Raw genomic sequence first — 20558 nt, forward strand, 5'->3', positions numbered from 1 at the left:
CCACCCAGACGAAGGCGGTGATGGGGATGATGGGGACGAGGGATTTGTGTCGTGGGATTGGGAGGATGGGAGTGATTTTTCTCCCATCATTCACCCCTTCACTGAGCATAGGCAATCTGGCTGCATTGCTCCAGGAATTCACCGTAATTCCACCAGGTTGGATTTTTTCCACCTGTTTTTCAGTGAGGCATTTGTTGATCAGATTGTACACCAAACCAACCTGTTTGCAAGCGCCCAGCGCCTAGAGAGTGAAAGATTGGGAACAAGGAGTAGGCATTCTATCATCTATGATTACCCTGTCCCCCTTCCAGAAATGTTCTTATTTTTTGCCCTGGTCCTTTTGATGGGTATTATAAGAAAGAATAGAATTCCTGCTTACTGGACTAGGGACCCTGTTATGTTTACCCCAATATTTGGTCAAGTGATGAGCCGTAATCGGTTTCAACAAATTCTAACTCGCCTCCATTTCTATGATGCTCATGACCCTGCAAATGCATACAACACTGATAAAATGAGGCGAATTAGGTTGGTCTTTGATCACCTCAGGCAAACCTTTCTTTCCTCATTCTATTCCTATAGAGACCTCGTCATAGACGAGAGTCTCCTGTTGTGGAGAGGCAATATTTCATTCAGACAGTATATACCCAGCAAAAGGCACTGTTTTGGGTTCAAGATCTTTGTTATGTGCGACTGTAGGACTGGATACGTGCAAGACATAGTCTTGTACACCGGTACACAGACACATAATAGAAGATCGAAGTATTGGACTGTCGGGAGCAGTGGTTAAGACGATGATAGAAGACTACCTTCATCGTGGTCACGTCCTCTACCTGGACAATTGGTACACTAGCCCTCTTCTCGCTCGTTATCTTCACACGCATGAAACGGGAGTCTGTGGAACCGTAAAGGTGAACCGGCGTCATATGGCCAAGGTAAGGCGGAAACTTGCAAGGAATGAGGTTGTTTTCTTCAAAGCCAACAGCATCCTTGCAACAATGTGGAACCACAACAGAGAAGTAAGCCTCTTGTCCACGGTTCACCGCCCCTTGATGCACCGTACTGATTCCGTAGATTACCGTAGCGAGAGCAGGCGTCGTGTTTGGAAACCTGAGTGTGTTATGGATTACAATATAAACATGCGCCTCGTGGACCAGTCAGACTCCATGATATCGACGGTAGAGTGTGCCAGGACTACGATGAAGTGGTATAAAAAACTGTTCTTTCACTTGCTAGATATCATTGCTCTGAACTGCCACCACCTTCACGCCATGGCAACAGGAGTTCAGGAAACATTTGAAGGGTTTGTGAGGGAGCTCACAAGAGAAATCTTTGCAAAGTATTTTGTTGAAAGGCCCCAACATCGCACCCGCACTGCCCCTATTGCCCAAACTCCCTAGAGAATATCCGGCCGCCATTTCCCCACTCCTGTCCCTCCCGAGCCAAACAGACCTAGGCCCCAACACAGGTGTCACGTGTGCAGTAATTCCCAGGTGACATAGAGGAAGGACACCCACTATGAGTGCATGCAGTGTGACGTGGGTCTCTGTATTCACCCATGTTTTAGTGAATATCACACGTTGATGCAATTTTAGTATGGTGTGAATGCGAAAGGACGCAGAAATTATGAGGTAAATGCGACAGACAGACGCTCAGTGAAATTATCAGTCATGTTGATCTCCAAATATTAGTACAAAGTGCATACGGGTAGAACATAAGTGAAAACATTGTATGTAAGTACATAAATCTGCCCTAAGTTGAAACTTACATAGCGAGGGTTTTATGATGCGATATTCTGTCACTCAGTGCAATAAATACGGCCCGTAATTATATAATTATTATTATTGGAAATTCTTACGGGTATAATATAAGTTGAAATTATTGTAAGTGCTGATATATATTCTAAGTCAAATATTCGTAGCGTGTGTATGGAGATGCGATTTCCTGACGCTCAGTTGAATGAATAAGGCACGTATTAGTGAAAATAAAAGTCAGCAAGTGATAAAGTGAATAATTAGTACCTATATAAGTGTGTGAGTGAATTAGTATATAAGTGTGTATTATGTTTGTCGAAACATTCCTTGCGAGGGTATTTTCATGCGATATTCTCACACTCACTTGAATAAATAATGGCAGTAAGTATGTACAGTGCATTATAGGGGTGTAAACGTGTGTAATGTAAGTGGGAAATTATAAGTGGAGTGAATAAATATTGTAGATGATGAAACACGAGTGTTTGAGATCGTGGTTGCTACGTGAATATGCGCTAGCATATCGCTAAATGCCCTTGTAATGAATGAAAATAATTGAAAACCTTTACAGTGGTGGAGGAAAGGTTCTATGTAAAGGGGAAAATAACTGGAAAGTGATAAAACAATTTGGTATGTTGAAATACGAGTTATAGCGAGTGCCCTTACTAAGCTGATGTGCGCTATACTTTTGCTGCATGTCATCATAATGAATGAAAACATCTGAAAACACTTACAAACAGTTGTAATTGGTTAAATGTCATTGAAACAGAAGTATACAAGTTGAAAAAATGATAGGTTGACTCATACCAGACACTTAGCATATAGCATGTTACGACTCGGACCAAACTCGCTATGCTCGCGCGATGGTACAATGCTTATTTTTCATATATATGTGTCTGAAATCCATTATATTGTTACTGTTATTGTTTATTAGTTCAAATTCAATAAATGTAGAGGTGTTGTGTGTTGTTTCTCCCATTATTCCTTACCATAGAAAATGTAAACGCATATCCAGCCCATTACAGAACACCATACCTGCCGGGGGGAAACGCACCTGTACGGACCACTTATAGACCGCGGGAACCACTTTCTTTGTGATTTTCCTTCGTTTCTCGACCTAAGCGGAAGTCTTAGCAAAAAAAAAAATTTTCCAAAAAGGCTCGGGACTGGGGGATGTCATAGGTGCGGAAAACCTCGGTACGTGACGGGTTAAGCAGTGAATGTCACTAGCGAGTTCATCCTCTCTCCTTGTCATAATTTGGCCCGACTCAATATGGGACTGGGGAAAAGAAGTTTCTTTTAAGCTGGGGCTGGCGACAGAACAATTTTCACTTTTCCTCGATGTGAGTCTACCGCTGCCCTGGCATTCTCTGTTATTCAGTCCAAATGTGTTGATTATGATTCTCTATAAATTGTCTCTAGGGAATTACAATTGCTGCCTCTCCACGGCCAGCCCAGCAGCTGTAGGATCCTCTTGTGATCAAACCCCTCTAATAGCTACAGTTTGTAGACTGGCTAACTATCATAGACAAAAATTATTTGAACAGGAGGGATATGAAATTTTCTCTCATGTAAAGATGGTAGGAAAAAACGTTGCTGGGTATCCACATATTTCTACATCATAAGTTTTCTTTCTGTTTGATTTATGTCACCTTCCCCATGAATGTTCATCCACCTGGATTTATTGCAACTCAAGTTTCCGCTACGTGCCTTCTCCTACTTTATGGAACAGCAATCATAACTACAGTATATAAACAACCTTGCATTAGTCGCCTACTCATACTAAAAGTATGCTACTAGGGGTTCAGTGCGTGATACAGGGGGACCCAAAATGAATACAACACATAAAAGTTTGTGTGATTTATAGCACCCTGCCCTTGGGTGGGAGAGGAGGTCAAGATGATCATAATAATGATGTTTGTAAGAGATTTGCCATACTTTTGCAATCATGTTAGGCTGAATTGACAACAAAACAGTCCTGAAAGTTTGGGTTCTGGGGTTCAAATGGTCTCTTTTTTTATGACCTTTCCAAAATGTGTTCAAAATGACCACCTCGGCGTCGCAGGTACTCCTGAATGCAGTGCGCGAAACTGTCATTTTTTGCGGACACACTCCTCTCTTGGGATAGCTCTGATGTTGGCCGTGATTTCTGTGTTCAGGTCTCTGATTGTCTGGGTGTGGTTTTCATAAAAAATGATCCATCTGATAACCCCACAGATAGAAATCTGGGGGATTCAGGGTGGATGAGTGTGGGGCCCACTCAGGGTCACACCTTCTAATGATCATTCGAGCCCCTAATCGTTGCCACAGCCAGATCAACGATTGGTTTGAATTTTGTGGGATGGCCCCATTCTGCTGGAACCATTGCTCCCCACAAGTGATGCCCCTACGACTTCCTAGTGTCGTCCAATACTTCTTCATGACCTCAAGATAACGTTCTTTGTTCACCATGACAGACTGTTTTGCTTTGTCCCTGAACCAAAAAGCTGCAATGATACCATGATTTGTGGTGGCCACCCATGCTGTGCATTTTGTTAAATCCAGTGGACGCTGAAGAACATCCTTTGGTGATGCTGTGCCCCAGAAAATATTGTTTTTGCTGCTGACTATGCCTGAGAGTAGAAAGTGTGTGCCGCATTTAGGAGTGCCTGCGACGTTCTGGTGATCATTTGGAGAACATTTTGGAAAGGTCGTAAAAACACGACCACTTGAACTGCAGAACCCAGACTTTCAACACTGTTTTGTTATCAACTCAGCTTAACATGAATGTAAAAATAAAGCAAATCTCTTACCAGTTGCATAAATGATACACACTTTTATGGGCTGCATTCATTTTGGGTCACCCTGTACATGAACACAAAACTGTAACTTCGTGATGGTTACATTAAAGAATGCAGGTTGCTGCTACATCACCCCCCGAGTCATGGAATGGAATAGTGAATAATGATGATAAGGCTGACTGTAATGCTGATGAGGACGAGTATTAAAGGAATACTAGAGGAGGAACCTCCAGAGTGCCCAAAGTTCCTGCTTTGCTCAAGCTGGGTTGAAATCTGAATGGCAGACGCATGCATAGTAGCCATATCTCGATTTTCATTGGTGCAATACAGACAAATTTGTGAAGACAGATCTCACAAACATGGTACGTATAGACGTAAGTCGAAAAAAAATAAGAGTTCTGATAATTGAAGCATCGCCATAAAACTCACCACACACTTACTGTTAAGATTACTAAGCAGTCATCACTAATACTATTAAGTCATTGGTTTGTCCTACTGTTTGGCATGAACAGTGAAAGGTCAAGGTCACAAATCCAGGTCAAAAGATCGGTCACTGGCCAATCGGAAGGTAAGGGTACTGTGCTCTCTTGGTGCCTCTTCTTGTTTTATACTGCAGAAGACTTTATTTAGGCCAAGTCAGGCATTTTGAGAGGGAACAGGGTAGTCAGGGCCTTCTTTAATCTCTTCACTACTACCACGTTCATGAGCTGAACAACTTACAAAAATCATCAGAGTGTTCTTACACAGAGACGTCCAAAAATTCATCAATATAAGTACAATAGAAAACATAAAATGTATAAAGGTGCAGGGGTATGCCAGAAACCATCGGAACAAGGTCGAAACTGAAAATTACTTAAACTTCAATGTGTTTTACTGTATAGTGTGATTACAATCTGTCATTAATACACACACACACACACACACACACACACACACACACAGTTAGCCATAGGGGCGTCAGCGTGAGGTGGGTCGGGTCTAATATTTCAAATGGGTGTATAATCGTCAATTTGCACCCGATTTACTCCAGATTTGATATGTGACATCTTCGACTAGATATCCTGTTGTGTTTACATGCCAGCACTTAAATGACTGCCGGGGACGGGTTTGCTGTGCCTTGGCACCGTTTCTTCTCTTTGTTACTTCTACCAAATACTTTATTCATCGTGAGGGGTTAAAAATTTTCCATCATGGTAATTCTCGGGGGAAAAAAAGTGTGTGTGTGTGTGTGTGTGTGTGTGTATGTGTGTGTGTGTGTGTGTGTGTATTTGAAAGCACAATTACCCATAGATGCAATGAATAAAAGACTGGCAGACTGGAATGACTAATGGTCTTTAGAGAGGATGTCAATAGGAACGTGTTCTTCGCAGTCTCAGTATTCTTTAATCCTCATTTAACGGAGAGAGAGAGAGAGAGAGAGAGAGAGAGAGAGAGAGAGAGAGAGAGAGACTCACATGTAGGGGGACTTGGCAAGATCATCTGCTGTCTGGATGCGGCTTGGGTAGGCAGGGATGGTGAGGACAGCCATCAGGTTGCCAGTGTAGACAACAGCCAGGATGTCCACCACCAGCCACCAGGACAGCAGCCACACCCTCACCCACCACATCCGCACCTTCCTGTCGTCCATGGATTGACCAAGCAACACGCCAGCCACCTGAAATATCAACACCCATGACACCAGACATAATTAAAGCCTATGAAGTTTTTGACATTCACACTTGAAAGTGTGGAACATATTCGACCTTCCATGCTTGTTGACGTTTGTATTTTCGCTTTCAAAGAATTTTTATTGGTTTGTTGTTTTCATAGTTACTGTGATACACCAGTGTCTGATACATAATTTGGTATTTGTGGGGCATTTTCAGCAGTATGGCAGCATATTTTGAAAAAAAACAAAAACAAAAAAGAACTGAAGTAAGACCATTTAATTTCCTCAAGTTTTCCAATTATGTGAGGTCATTTTGTCACATTTGAGGGGCTCCCTGGGATATGAACATTAAAACTGTCAGAATGATATTCCATAATGTATGTATAGTGAAACCCTAATTTTTTTTTTTACATGTATTATTAGTACTGCAGCTACTGTAAAAATGTGTTCAAAAAATGTATTTAAATCATCGTTCTGCCTTCACTTTATTATTTGCATTTCATAACTGATGCCCAAGGCGTAGCCCTTGTGATTGGTTTGGTACCTATGTATTCAATTACATTTTGTATGCATGTATATGTATGTATCGATGAGTGTACGATATGTATATGTATAGGTATATGTTAATGAAATATATCGTAAATGTCTGATCCATTCTTATTTTAAATAATAGAATAGAGGAAGGTAAAACAAATGAACAAAAAAATAATCCTTACACCAGATTTCTAGTGTCCTCCATTCATAGAAAATCTGTAGCAGTTGGACTTGAACTGCTGCAGGTTGAAGTTTCAGGGGAACAACTTTGGGGAAACGAGTTCCAAAGAGATACAGTTCGGGGGAAAATAAATTTCTGATAGGTGGAAGTTTTGCAATATAGCAGTGTGACATTCCAGTCATGAGCACTACCAGATGCCCGTGTCACACAGGAGAAGGCATGGAGAGGTGGCACAATGGATGCAACTTCGTCTGAGCATTTGCGATAAGAGTATCTGTAAAATAATGCAAGGGAGGCAACATATTCTTCTTACATGTAGGGGAGGTAGTTTATTTGTAATAGCACAGTTATCATTAATTCTAACAGCTTTATTGTGAATTTTGTCAGTTGCTTCAGTGCAACCTCCCCACATCCACACCAAAAGGGTGAGGAATATTCCAGCTGAGAGTGCACATTACTCATAAACTATCGCCAACTGCTTGTCAGTGAGGAAAGTACAAACTCGTACAGTAATCTAAGTTTCTTTGAGGTGGTTTTAGCAGGTAATCTGACAGGAGAGGTCCAGCTGAGGTCATTGTTAATTGAAGCACTGACAATTTCAAAACTTTTGGAGACAGAAATATTAGTAGCACTGAAGGTAATATAGGAATATGGCAAGATCTGTCTGTTCGTAAATTCTATTTGTTTGGTTTTATAGGCATTCAATGAGACAAGGTTATTTTGTCCCCATTCAGCGATCCTAGATGAGTCTTGTTTTATAGAGATAGCTGTTTGGAGTTGTGACTTAGAGATATTAATCTTTGTGAATGGGTCTTAAAGTATAGATGAACTGTGAAGTATTGAGCCATCTTCCTATAAATTGATGGGATTATGGGTTTCTCCTAACGCCGCCTATCACATCCACATCCTCAACACAATGCTCACTTTTTCATTTGTTAGTCTGTCTCTCCATACGATTCGACATTCTCCTCTCAAATAACTCATTTCCACTGCCCTCACTCTTGACTTCTGTCCCTCCAACAAGGTCCATGCTTCACTTCCATACGTCAGAATTTGTATTACAATACTGACATGTAGTAACTTTTTCTTTTCCATGCTCACTCCCTGTTTCTTATCACTGCTTTCAAGGAACCAGCAACCTTTCCTCCTTGTTTACCCTTTCAAGCACTTCACCTTCCAAATTTCCATACTTACTCATCACACTACCGAAGTACTTAAAATAATTCACATTTTTCCTTTCCTCCTCATCCAACCTAACTGTACATTCAGTGACTTCACTTCTCTCGAAGACCATAACTTTACTTAACACGTTCAACATACTCTTCCTTGCATTCAACAACTTCCCATCTACTCCATATATTCTTAATACTTTCCACAATCCTTGTCTATCCACCCTGCCATATGCTTTCTATAAATCCATGAAGGCCGCATACAACTTCTTTACCTTCCCTAGAAACTTATCCACTAAAGATCCAAGAATGAATATCTGATCTTTACAACCTCTTCCCTTCGTAAAACTTCCTTGTTCTTCTCCAGCTAATTCCTCTGTTATTTCTCTAACTCTGTCAGTAAGTATCTTACCATATACTTTTCTTTTTACACTAAGAAGACAAATGCCCCTATAATTACCACAAACTTCTTTTCCCCTTTTCCTTTGTACAAGGGAATAATAATACCCGACTTCAAATCCTCCGGACTCTAGCTTCTTCCCAGGCCAGTCTGTACATCTTCCACATCGTTTCTACTACTATCTCTTCCCCATGCTTCAACATTTCTCCTCACACTTCATCGATTCCTGTGGCTTTCTCAATTTTGACTTTCTTCACTGCTTCCACAACTTTCATCTTACTGATTTCTTCCTCTCTTCTCACATCCCTCAGTCTCGCAGCCATTTCCCAGCCACTTACACTCACATTACTTTCATTCTCTATGTTCATCAGTTCCTTGAAGTGTTCTTTCCATCTGCTCACTTTTTCTCCCTTCTCCACTAGTAATTTACCAATTTTATCTTTCACTCCCCTACTAACTTCATTGCTACCCTGTCTAACTCTCTTTACCTCTTTCCAGAACATTTTCTTACATTCCCTCCACTTTACACTCAAATTCCTTCCAAATTCCTCATCCAAATTCTTCTTACTCTGTCTTACTAATCTTTTCACCTTTCTCTTCCTCTCCACAGATAACTCTCTGTTGTGTCACTCAGCTTCTTCCACGCCCTTGTTTCTCATCCATTCATTATATGCTTTCTTCCTTTGTGCCACAGCCTGTCTCACCACTTCATTCTACCATGCTGTTCCTTGCACCCCGTTTTGTCTTCTCTTCACCCCAGACTCCACCTCACATGCTGCACATAATTCCTCTGTGAATATCTTGCACACACCTTCGACGTCCCCCATCTGCTCTAATTCATATTTACCCAATCGCTCCTCCACTTCTCTCTTATTTTCTGCCTGTTTCTCATCCTCTTGTAACCTCTCCACTCTCCTTGCACATACTACTTCCTCCAGTCCTTCCCTTCTTCTATTTCTCCATTTCACTTGGACCTTGATTCTCACCACCACCAAGTGGTGATCAGAAAGTCCACGCCATGTGATACTTCGAAAGTCCACTCCCCCAACCTCTATATGCCCTTGCATCGATTACACGCCTTCGTCCTTTCATCCACACACACTTAGTCATTCATTGCCTTCCGTTCATTCAGTTCACCACCCACCCTTCTCAACACTTGTCATGTTTACCTATGGATCATCCTGTGCCTGAAGAGGGTATTGGCTATCACCAACCCCCTCCCAGCACAAATGTCCACTAAAGCACTGCCATTCTCATCTATCTCAGCAGGCAAAGCCCACTCATCAATCACTCCATCCACCTTCACTTTCACTACTTTACCATTCATATCGCCAATCAAAAACACTCTATCATTCCTTTCAAACTTTTTCATGCACGCTTCCACATTTGTCCAGAACTCATCTCTCACTCTGCCTGCTAACTGCTACATACTCTCTTATATTCTCCTTCCACCTGTTACTCACCACAATACACTCCTTTTGACCTCTCATTCTCACCTATTCCCGCACATATACCCCAGCCATACTCCCATTCTCTCACACTCTCACCTCTCTGTTAGTTTCAGTTACTCCACATACATCCATTTAACACCCTAAAGCACCTGGACAATCTCTGTCTCTTTTACCTCATGATTTGCACCCCTCACATTCCATGTCGCCATCCATGTCATGTCATTTGTTCAGTCCTTGGTCGTCACCTTTTGGTCATTCCTGGTCCGAGGCTTCTTGTTCGTATTTTTAGTTAGTTGTTATCCAGGGAGGGACACTGACCCTCTGCCAACCCACTTGTTGTCATGTAGGGAACAAGTGTTGGTTGATTATAGGCTACCACCGAGAGTTGTAATTGCTTTTGTGGTTTACAGGAACTCATTTCACTTGCCACTCAGTGTAGAGATACCTTTAACACAGAGTACCACTACACTAAGTGGGTTGATGGTGGGCGCCCCCACCTACCATGTAGAGAAGATGGAGAGTGAGAGACTGATGAGGAGACTGCATGCGAGTGAGCTGGAGGGGGGGAGAGGGAAGGGGAGGCCAAGGATGAGATGGGGGGATGGAGTGCAGAGGTATATGAGAGAGGGGGGGGGGGTGAGTTGGAAGAGGCGCAGCAAAATGACAGGGGATAGGGTAACATGCAGGCGATTTGTTTGTGGCCATCCCTTACAGGATTAAGGCGTCTGGGAATAGACAGACAGATAGAATATGGGTGACAAATAAGAAATTTTTAACATCAATTAGGAATAGGGTAGGAGCCAGAACTAATCCTTGTGGCACGCTGGCATCAATTGAGTGGAAAATGGAAAATACATCATATACTTTTATCTTTTGTGTCGCTGAGACATGAGGAAATCAGAGGAACAAAAGATGTTAGTCCATACCAAGGGAGATTCAGCAAATCAATGGTCGATCTTTCGTAGCAAAAACCATACTGTCTATAACTAATTAGGTTAGTGGATTCGAGGTGTTTGACTTCCAGTATGTGCTTATTCATTACAATTTCAATTATTTTACCAAGAGAAGATGTGATAGCAATTGATCTGAAATCAGAGGGGATAGAGGAACTTCCTTTCTTCGGGGTTAGGTGGATATTGGCTTCTTTGGATTTAAAGTAACATTTTTTCTAGGTTTAGAAAAAAGAGATTCAGTTTCAGTGCCAATCGATCATAGGTCAAAAGGTTTGAGTCGGGGTCAGAGCTCAGAAAATGGCAGTATTTCAAGAATGTCTGATCTGTTTTGCATCAAACTTTCCAGGTGCATCCCTCATTTCCTCAAAAAAAAAAAAAAAAAAAAAAAAAAAAAACTTGATATAGCGGATGTGAAACTGGGCTGAACATAGCCAATATTCCCGAATGTGAACTGACACATGTCAAAGGCATTACACTGGTGTGTGATGCAGAAACCATTAATGATATATATACTCAACAGAAAATAAATTTTCAAAATCTTCGGTCATATATTTCAAATTGCATGGCATTGAAAGTGCTTGCATAATAATCCACTGTGTAACCAACTTAAACCAATATTTTGTTAATGTTGATTTTTATGCTATTTCTGATCAGTGTCAATCCGTAGATTCCGAATATGCTATCTGTTTTTGTGTAAATCTAGAGTTACAGGAATTATGCAACAACATATGTATTGCGCTTGGATACGAACTACAACTTGTTACCATTTCGCGAATGTTGAGAATGTCAAAGAATTTATATATTTCCGGGTGTATATTATGAATATAATTAGAAACTGAGCAAACGGTAATATCACAAGGAATGCAGAGCACATAGTATTTAGAAATGTACATTTGATCTTGACTCTCTTCTGTAGCTGTGATGACAATCACACAGCAATTCCAAACATAATCGCCCATCATCATCTCTTTCCACCTGCCCTGATGACTGGTTTCCATCAGCAGAATGTCCTGGTGGAACCATTCACCATGCTTTTTGCTGACTGCACCCAAGTTGCTTTTGAAGAAATCAAAGTGGGAATGAAGATAGTGCAATTTGATTGACATTTTGCATCCAAGCCAGTGGAATGCGCCGACTAGGTCATCGATGGGCTGTGCGGAATCTGGTCTCCTTTGGTTGCCAAGAAAACAATCCACAACCCCTCTGAAAACATTCCAAGCTTGCACTTCATCATCGGTTGTTTTACCCTGATGTTCACGACTTGCAACAGGGTTGCCATACGTCCGATTTTTCCCGGACATGTCCTGCATTTAGGTGTCAAGATCGTCGTCCGGGGGGAATTTAAAAAATTCTCCAAAAGTCCGGAATTTCAGTTTCCGTCACTTTTTTATCGAAAACTTTTATATACTATGATACACTGCAATGACGAGAGAGAGAGAGACAGAGACAGAGACAGACAGACAGACAGACAGACAGAGACAGTGTCATGAATCAAATTCGCGACATTTTCCTTTTGTGAGAAACCACGAATTATTCGGTGGTATACTTTTCAAAACATTCATCACTGTTTCAAAAGTGACCAATCTAATGCACGTCATTAAATGCTCTACTGAGCGATATTAATGTTTCTTTATTGTTCGCCCCTGCTTGCCTAAACCGTTGGCCACGCTTTCTGGGCTCACCTGTGCGTTCTACCACACGCATCGTATTTGAATAGTCAGTCAAGTGTCTGTCGTGACGGAGTGAGGTTTTGTGCCCCAGCAGTGAGAGAGTGAGAGGTCAGCTAGCACCCAGACTCCACTAGACTACAGTTCTCTAGGCTCCCACCCTTCTTTGGGTGATACACTACATTCATTGATCAGTATTTCCTTTTCGTTTTCTTAGACTCAAGAGTTTAGTTAAGGTGCTTTTCCTAGGCGTAAGAATTTAGCTTTTGAGTGAGTGAGTGAGTACGATCTCTTTATTTGAATTCATTTGAAATGTAACGTTAAATTTATTTCCTTGTAATCAATAAATTTAACAGTTCTTTTTCTTGAGCTTAATGTAATGTAAACTCGTGTTTCATTTCTCCACAATTAAGCTTATTTCTCTTATAGCTCCTAGCTTGCATAAACGTTTGCCATTCATAACTGGTACTTAGGCCAGTCTTGTTGTATTAAACTTTAAATCCCTTGTGCCTTCTAGGAGTTACACATCAGCAAGAACCTCATATTAATAGTATTAGTTATTTATTGTCAGGGGTGAAGTAACTTTCTCCAGAGGCTAACAGTACTAATAAACAACAATTGAGTAATTAGTCTCTGCTGTGTATTGTTGAGAATGTTTATAAATTCTCGTTCTTAGAGAATCGTGCGAAGCAAGCCAGCGTAAAGTAATCATTGCTTGATTTAGCAAGACAATTCTTGTTCCTGCTGTTCAGTATTATTGAACATTATCATTTAATATTTGCATATATTTTAAAAACCCAGTGACAATTGGCGACCTCATTCCAGGATATTAACTCCTAGCACTAAAGCTATTCACGAGATAATACTCACTCGTTCATATTTAGGTATTTATTATTAAAGTTTATAGGCACAAGCTTACTGGTGTTTACCGTTAGTTTAGCAAGTGAATTTTTGCTTTATTAATCCATAGAGTACTTAACTCTATTTTGTACTTTATTTTTGGTAATACCAGAGGATTTTATTCGCTCCTGGGTAGCCGCCGTACCCATTGCGTTAATTAATGAGTCTTCCCAGTCATTTGCATTTTTGCTTTATTCTTTGTCATTTAACTAGATAAGACTGGTCACCACTAGCTTGTGTCTGTATTCTTTACTTGTGTTTATTAGTATTCGTTTGCGAAGCAGCAGTCAGTACTCAGTTTCGGTTTGCTTAGTAAATTAGCGTCATGTATTTTTACAAAAAGCCAAAGACATGGGGCTTACCGAGCCCTAGGATATTAAAGAGTATATACTCTCACGGCATAATCAGGAGCGCAGCGCAAGAATGATGCCCGTGAAGAGCGTAAGATTCAGCGCGAATACGAGTGAGAACAGTGTGAAGAATGCGAAAAGGTGCGCGAATACGAGCGAGAACAACGCGAATATGAGAGTGAACAACGCGAGAGAGAACGAGAACACGAACGTGCCGAGCGAGAAGCACGCGAAAAACATGAACTTGAAGTGCTGAACCTCAAGCAAGATTCCTTGGCTTCAGACACATCTGGTGCAGTTGGTCCAAGCTCCACGAGCGCTCTCCCTGCACATGTTGTTGCGACCCCACGCATCAAGCTTCCTTCATACAAGGAAGGCGAGCGAATTGAGCCTTACATAGCTCGTTTTGAGGACATGGCAGGCATGTATCAACTGGATGAGGCAGCTAAGCAGCTCCAATTTCTTAGTTTATTTGAGGGCCCTGCCCTCGATATTCTCCACAAGATTCGTGGAGACAATCTCACGTATGAGATGATGAAAGCTGCACTCATTAAGGCGTATGGTCTCATAGTAGACGACGCCAAAGTTCAGTTCATGCGAGTTCGTCTCCAAGACAAGGAGACAGCTGTTCAGTTCCTCGACCGTCTCACTGCTTACTTAGGTGAGTGGATGGAGAAAAGTGAAACTCCTTCCACGCGTGAGGGGATAATTGACCTTATGCTGCGTACACAGCTAGAGAGGTCGTGGCCTGCTGAGCTCACAGCACAGCTTAAGATCTGCCAGGTGAAAGATGCCAGCCAAATGGTAGAAAAGGCTGACGCATTCTTTACTGCATACGGGTATCAAACTCGCAAGCAACATACCTGGAACAGAAAACCTGATAATTCTGGGAAATCGTCTCAGATTGAACCCCAGCAACAAGGCCGTTCTCAGAGTAATGGCCAAGGTCCAAAACCGCAGTGGAAGGACCAGGGGCAAAACACTCAGAAACCTGAGTGGAAGTGGTACAACAAGTGCCCTAACCAGCAGCAGTATCAGCCACGCAACCGACCGTCAGGACAAACTTTTTCACCAGCTCAAAAGAGGCAGGAAGCGAACGCAGCCTTCATTCCTCAATGGCAGCAGCACAGTGGTGACGTCCCTACCAGTACGGGTACTCCCCCACAGTTCACTAGTCCCACAGTGATAGTGAACCCCCCTCCGCAGATGGCCAACGTTCCATCTCCACAGGCAGTGAGTACGACCCTCAAGTATCAAATTCTCAGGGCACTATGTTTGCCACATCAATTCAGCAGCATTATGAGTGGCAAGCTGCTTCCTCCACAGGCCCTCCCACAGGTGACAGTACCTTCCTTGTTCAGCCAGGGTTTGTGGGAGGCATCCCTGTGAAGGTCCTGAGAGACAATGGTTCCTCAGGTTGCTCTGTCAATCAGAGTCTAGTTCGGCCTGAGCATTATACAGGTCGACAGATCCATGCAAACCTTATTGATGGATCAGCGAGATTGTTCCCTGAGGCATGTATCCAGGTGGCATCTCCATTTTATACTGGTACGACACTCGCAGTTGTCATGCCAGAACCTTATTTGACCTTATTATAGGTGTCAAGGATAGTTGCACCGAAGATGACGCTACTCAGACTTCGGCTACAGTAACACGAGCCATGGCTGAGGCTCCAGACTGTGTCACCCCAGTGACCATTGAATCGCCGCAAGATCTGATGTGTAGCCAACTTGTTTTTCAAGAACAACATTCTGACCCGACACTTGCTGCCGTGCGGAACCAACAAAAGGGTAGAGTGATTAAGTATTCACGGGAAGGTCGAGCCAAGTTCCTTCGTAAACAAAGACGGCTCTATTGTGAGTCACGAACACCCGAGGATGAGGTTCGACTGCAGTTTGTCATTCCCGTCAAGTATCGCCTAGCAGTATTACAATGGGGTCATTGTTCAGCCTCAGGAGGTCACATGGGCAAAAGGAAGACCCAGGGCCGTATCCGAGCTGACTTTTTCTGGCCAGGGATGGGACGAGACATAGATAGTTTTGTGCGTTCCTGCAGTGTGTGTCAAAGTAACACCACTAATCAGGGACATGTCCTTCCTGTACCGTTTGTAACTACACCCATAATCTCTGAGTCAGTTGAGAGACAGGGTAGTGGTAATGTGGGTGTAGACCTGATGTCTCACCTACTAACTGCTTACTAACTAGCAACTGTTGTATCCTGGGTTCCGTAAGATAGGCGGCCTCAGAGATTTGAGTAATCCAAGGACCAGCCTGGTTCCCAGTCAAAAGTGTAGACCTGATGTCTCACTTGTTGGCCCCACAGGACAGTATGTCCAGGGCCTGTACATACACGTGTTCCGTAGTTTAAGGGGGGAAGTTTAAGAACTCCGCAGAGGCGACTCGAGGCTATGTGAGCCCCAGTTTCCACAAGGATTCTCAGCTCCCCGATATTAATATAAGTACTGTAGGTTAAGGGGAAAGTTCGAGAGAGAACTCCACAGAGGCGACTCGAGGCTACGTGAACCCGAGTTTGGACAAGGATTCTCAGCTCTCCGATATTAATATAAGTACTGTAGGTTAAGGGGGAAGTTCGAGAGAGAACTCCGCAGAGGCGAGTCGAGGCTACGTGAGCCCGAGTTTGGACAAGGATTCTCAGCTCCCCGATATTAATATAAGTATTGTAGGTTAAGGGGGAACGAAGAGAACCCCGCAGAGGCGACTCGAGGCTGTGTCTGCGGACATACGAGCCCGAGTTTGCACAAGGATTCTCAGCTCCCCGATATTAATATAGGCACTAGGTTAAGGCACAGGTTGAGGACCCGTTGCAGTTCGAGGCTACGTGAGCCCGAGTTTGCATAGGGATTCTCAACTTGCCGATACTAATCGTAAGTGTAGAGTTAAGTTTAACCAGTAAACTACACGAGTCCTCGAGACAATGGCGTCAAAGGGACTATGTTTCCTGGTTAATAATCTACCTAATAAACTAATGGCGACCTCGAATGTACAAAGCTTAGGCTGTCACTCGTATCTTTCAGCTAGGGCATACCTTTCGTAGCTTGTACTGACTGCTTGGCAGAGAGAGTAATTATATCGTAATAAGAATTTTTGTCTCATTTGACACTTTTGATGCTCCACCTTAATTGATTTTGCAGGTACAGCAATGGGTGTAGCAGTATTGCTGTGCGGGCCAGCTGATCATCTGCCGCACGCTGCTGCCTCTTCTCTGCCTTCGTCGTTGCCATATTATTAATATTACTGTGTCATTTTACACGTAGGTACAGTTACACTACAACTGTCACACCTACACCATGTATTACATACACCACACTACACAACAATTAGTTGTCAGTGTAAATGTAGCGAACTTTCGCTCGGTTGACCTGAGTACAGGATTTTCACCGTCGTCACGGAGTTTTTTCCCTCAAGCTTGCCTCTATTAATGTAAATACGAGGTTTTTACGCTCATTGGCGATAGTGATTTTCTCCTGTAGCAGGATAGCACACACACCACAGTGTGAATCTTGTGTGACTGAATTAGGATGTGTACATATATATATATATATATATATATATCCACAAATTTTTTCCCATAAGGAAAAAAATCATTTTGTAGGTGTGTAATGTCATGAATCAAATTCGCGACATTTTCCTTTTGTGAGAAACCACGAACTATTAGTGGAAAATTCACTGTGTATTGCTCAGTTAACTGTTTCTTTCTCCATTTCGGTGGTATACTTTTCAAAACATTCGTCACTGTTTCAAAAGTGACCGATCTAATGCACGTCATTAAGTGCTCTACTGTGCGATATTGTTTCTTTATTATTCGCCCCTGCTTGCCTAAACCGTTGGCCACGCTTTCTGGGCTCGCCTGTGCGTTCTACCACACACATCGTATTTGAATAGTCAGTCAAGTGTCTGTCGTGACGGAGTGAGGTTCTGTGCCCCAGCAGTGAGGGAGTGAGAGGTCAGCTACCACTCAGACTCAACTAGACTACAGTTCTCCAGGCTCCCACCCTTCTTTGGGTGATACATCACATTCATTGATCAGTATTTCCTTTTCGTTTTCTTAGACTTAAGAGTTTAGTTAAGGTGCTTTTCCTAGGCGTAAGAATTTAGCTTTTGAGTGAGTGAGTGAGTACGAGCTCTTTATTTGAATTCATTTGAAATGTAACGTTAAATTTATTTCCTTGTAATCAATAAATTTAACAGTTCTTTTTCTTGAGCATAATGTAATGTAAACTCGTGTTTCATTTCTCCACAATTAAGCTTATTTCCCTTATGGCTCCTAGCTTGCATAAACGTTTGCCATTCATAACTGGTACTTAGGCCAGTCTTGTTGTATTAAATTTAAAATCCGTTGTGCCTTCTAGGAGTTACGCATCAGCAAGAACCTGATATTATTAATAGTATTAGTTATTTATTGTCAGGGGTGAAGTAACTTTCTCCAGAGGCTAACAGTACTAATAAACAGCAATTAAGGAATTAGTCTCTGCTGTGTACTGTTGAGAAAGTTTATAAATTCTCGTCCTTAGAGAATCGTGCGAAGCAAGCCAGCGTAAAGTAATCATTGCTTGATTTAGCAAAACAGTTCTTGTTCCTGCTGTTCAGTATTATTGAACATTATCATTTAATATTTGCATATATTTTAAAAACCCCGTGACAGACAGAAAGACAGACAGACAGATAGAGACTGACAGAGAGAGAGAGAGAGACTTTCGTTGTTTTCGTCAGCTGGTAAGTGTTGTCAACTTAGCCGGTTTAGTGCTAGCACCTAGCTAAAATGTCCTGCCTTTTCCTCTTGTTCACCCACAAGTTTTTCTTTTCATACTTAGTGTTGTTATAGCCATAAAATAAATGGTAATTGCACAGAATTATTGCCTTAGTTTTTATTTTTACACTTTAGCATTTGTTATATCGATGATCTTATCATGCATCTAAGGTGTTGTTCCATTTTACAGTCATAATCTTGACAATTCTGTACTTTGCCTGTTTTCTAATATATTGTAAAAAGTTTAAAGAAGCCTTTGCAATCGTATTGAGCCTGTGCAGGGTTATATCCAAGGGATCATTGGGGTTTATTGCTCACGTAATGCCACTCAGGGATGAGTGAGGCTGGTCACTCTCATCTTCAATTCCAGGATGATGGATCATGGATGGATGGATGGATGGATACAGTACAGTAGCACTGATGTATATATGTATATATATATATATATATATATATATATATATATATATATATATATATATATATATATATATATATATACATATATATATATATATATATATATATATATATATATATATATATATACAGTATATATATATATATATATATATATATATATATATATATATATATATATATATATATACAGTATATATATATATGTATATATGTGTGTGTGTGTGTGTGTGTGTGTGTGTGTGTGGGTTTCATAATGGCGAAAGCCCAAAGTTTGTGTTGGGGCAAGGGGAGCATGGTTTTCAGCGGAGGCGTCCAGTATTTTGACTATTCAGATATGGCAACCCTACTTGCAACCATTCTTCGAACTTGTGGCTCCGTGAATATGCCAGCTGTCAACTTTGCCACGCTCAGCTTGGAAAACATTGATTGGATATGCAGAAAGACGTCACCCTCCTTGTCGATGGCTTTTACGAATTGTTTCACAAAACCAAGTTCTATGTGTAGCCGCGATTGCAATACCTTCTCTCTGTAGATCAGTGGAGCTCTCAGAACGCTCCACAAGCCTGGTGTGCGACTCTTTCTGAGAGGCCAGTCTTTCCTCACGAAATGTTCTGCATCACTCCAGCTGTCCCACAAGCATAAAAAAACATGAGTACTTGATATAACTGCTTTGCATTCCAAGTAGGAACGAACCCCACAAAAACCGCCAATTGTGATCTGAGTACTTGATCTTTGTCAGACAAATCTTCAGATTCTCATAGCCTTCTTTCATTTCCACAGAATGTGGAACTGGAATTGATGGGAGTTTGTTGCCATTATGCAAAAGTACAGCTTTTAGGATCTTCATGGAACTGTCTATGAAGAGTCGCCATTCTGAGGCCTTGTATTTCACTCTCATGGCTTGGAACAAACCCTTAACATCAAAACAATAGCACAACGAGGTTTCTACACAAAATTTGAAAGATGGGTGCAAACTTGCTATGGCCATTCCTATAACTCAACTTGCAACTGGGATCCAACAAGTTCCATTCACTTAGACATGATGCCAGCAGCTCAGCACTGGACTTGATGGGTCCTAAATCTCGGACCAAGTCATCCAGTTCTTGCTCACTGGGAAAGTGTGGAGTGTCTCTGGAACATTCTCCAAATACGATTCATCATCACTTTCCCCTTATTGACGATGTCCTCATGGTCAGAGATAACTTCTGTGTCCACTGAAGGGACAGGAATTGCCAGCTCATCGTTGTGAGGCACCGGAGAGATCGAAAAATGAAAATTTGAATATACAATGTTCTTTCTGCCCTTAACCCGTCACGTCCCGAGGTTTTCCGCCCCTCCGACATCCCCCAGTCCCGAGCCTTTATGGAAAAAAAAAATTTGGGCTCAAACTTTCGCTTAGGTTGAGAAACGAAGGAAAATCACCAAGAAAGGGCTTACCATGGTCTATAAGTGGTCAGGACAGGTGAGGTCCCCCGCCCCAGGTATCGTATTCTATTATGGACGTGCCAGGCGCTCACGTTTTCTATTGTAAGGTATACTAGGAGAAACGACACACAACACCTCTATATTTATTGCATTTGAACTAAT

General features: G+C 41.9%; 1 protein-coding gene across 1 annotated transcript in view; it reads right to left on the reverse strand.

The window, feature by feature from the left end:
* LOC145397988 (glutamate receptor ionotropic, delta-1-like) overlaps window positions 1-20558 on the reverse strand; it is a 254064-nt gene that overhangs the window by 150816 nt on the left and 82690 nt on the right. Inside the window, exon 2 of the mRNA XM_080270955.1 lies at window positions 5983-6182. Within this exon, the coding sequence (XP_080127081.1) occupies window positions 5983-6182 (200 nt within the window). The remainder of the gene's footprint in view (window positions 1-5982; window positions 6183-20558) is intronic.

This window comes from Coenobita brevimanus, chromosome 44 (assembly GCF_032717465.1).
Source record: "Coenobita brevimanus isolate Jiangsu-jjx chromosome 44, ASM3271746v2, whole genome shotgun sequence".
NCBI lineage: Eukaryota > Metazoa > Arthropoda > Malacostraca > Decapoda > Coenobitidae > Coenobita > Coenobita brevimanus.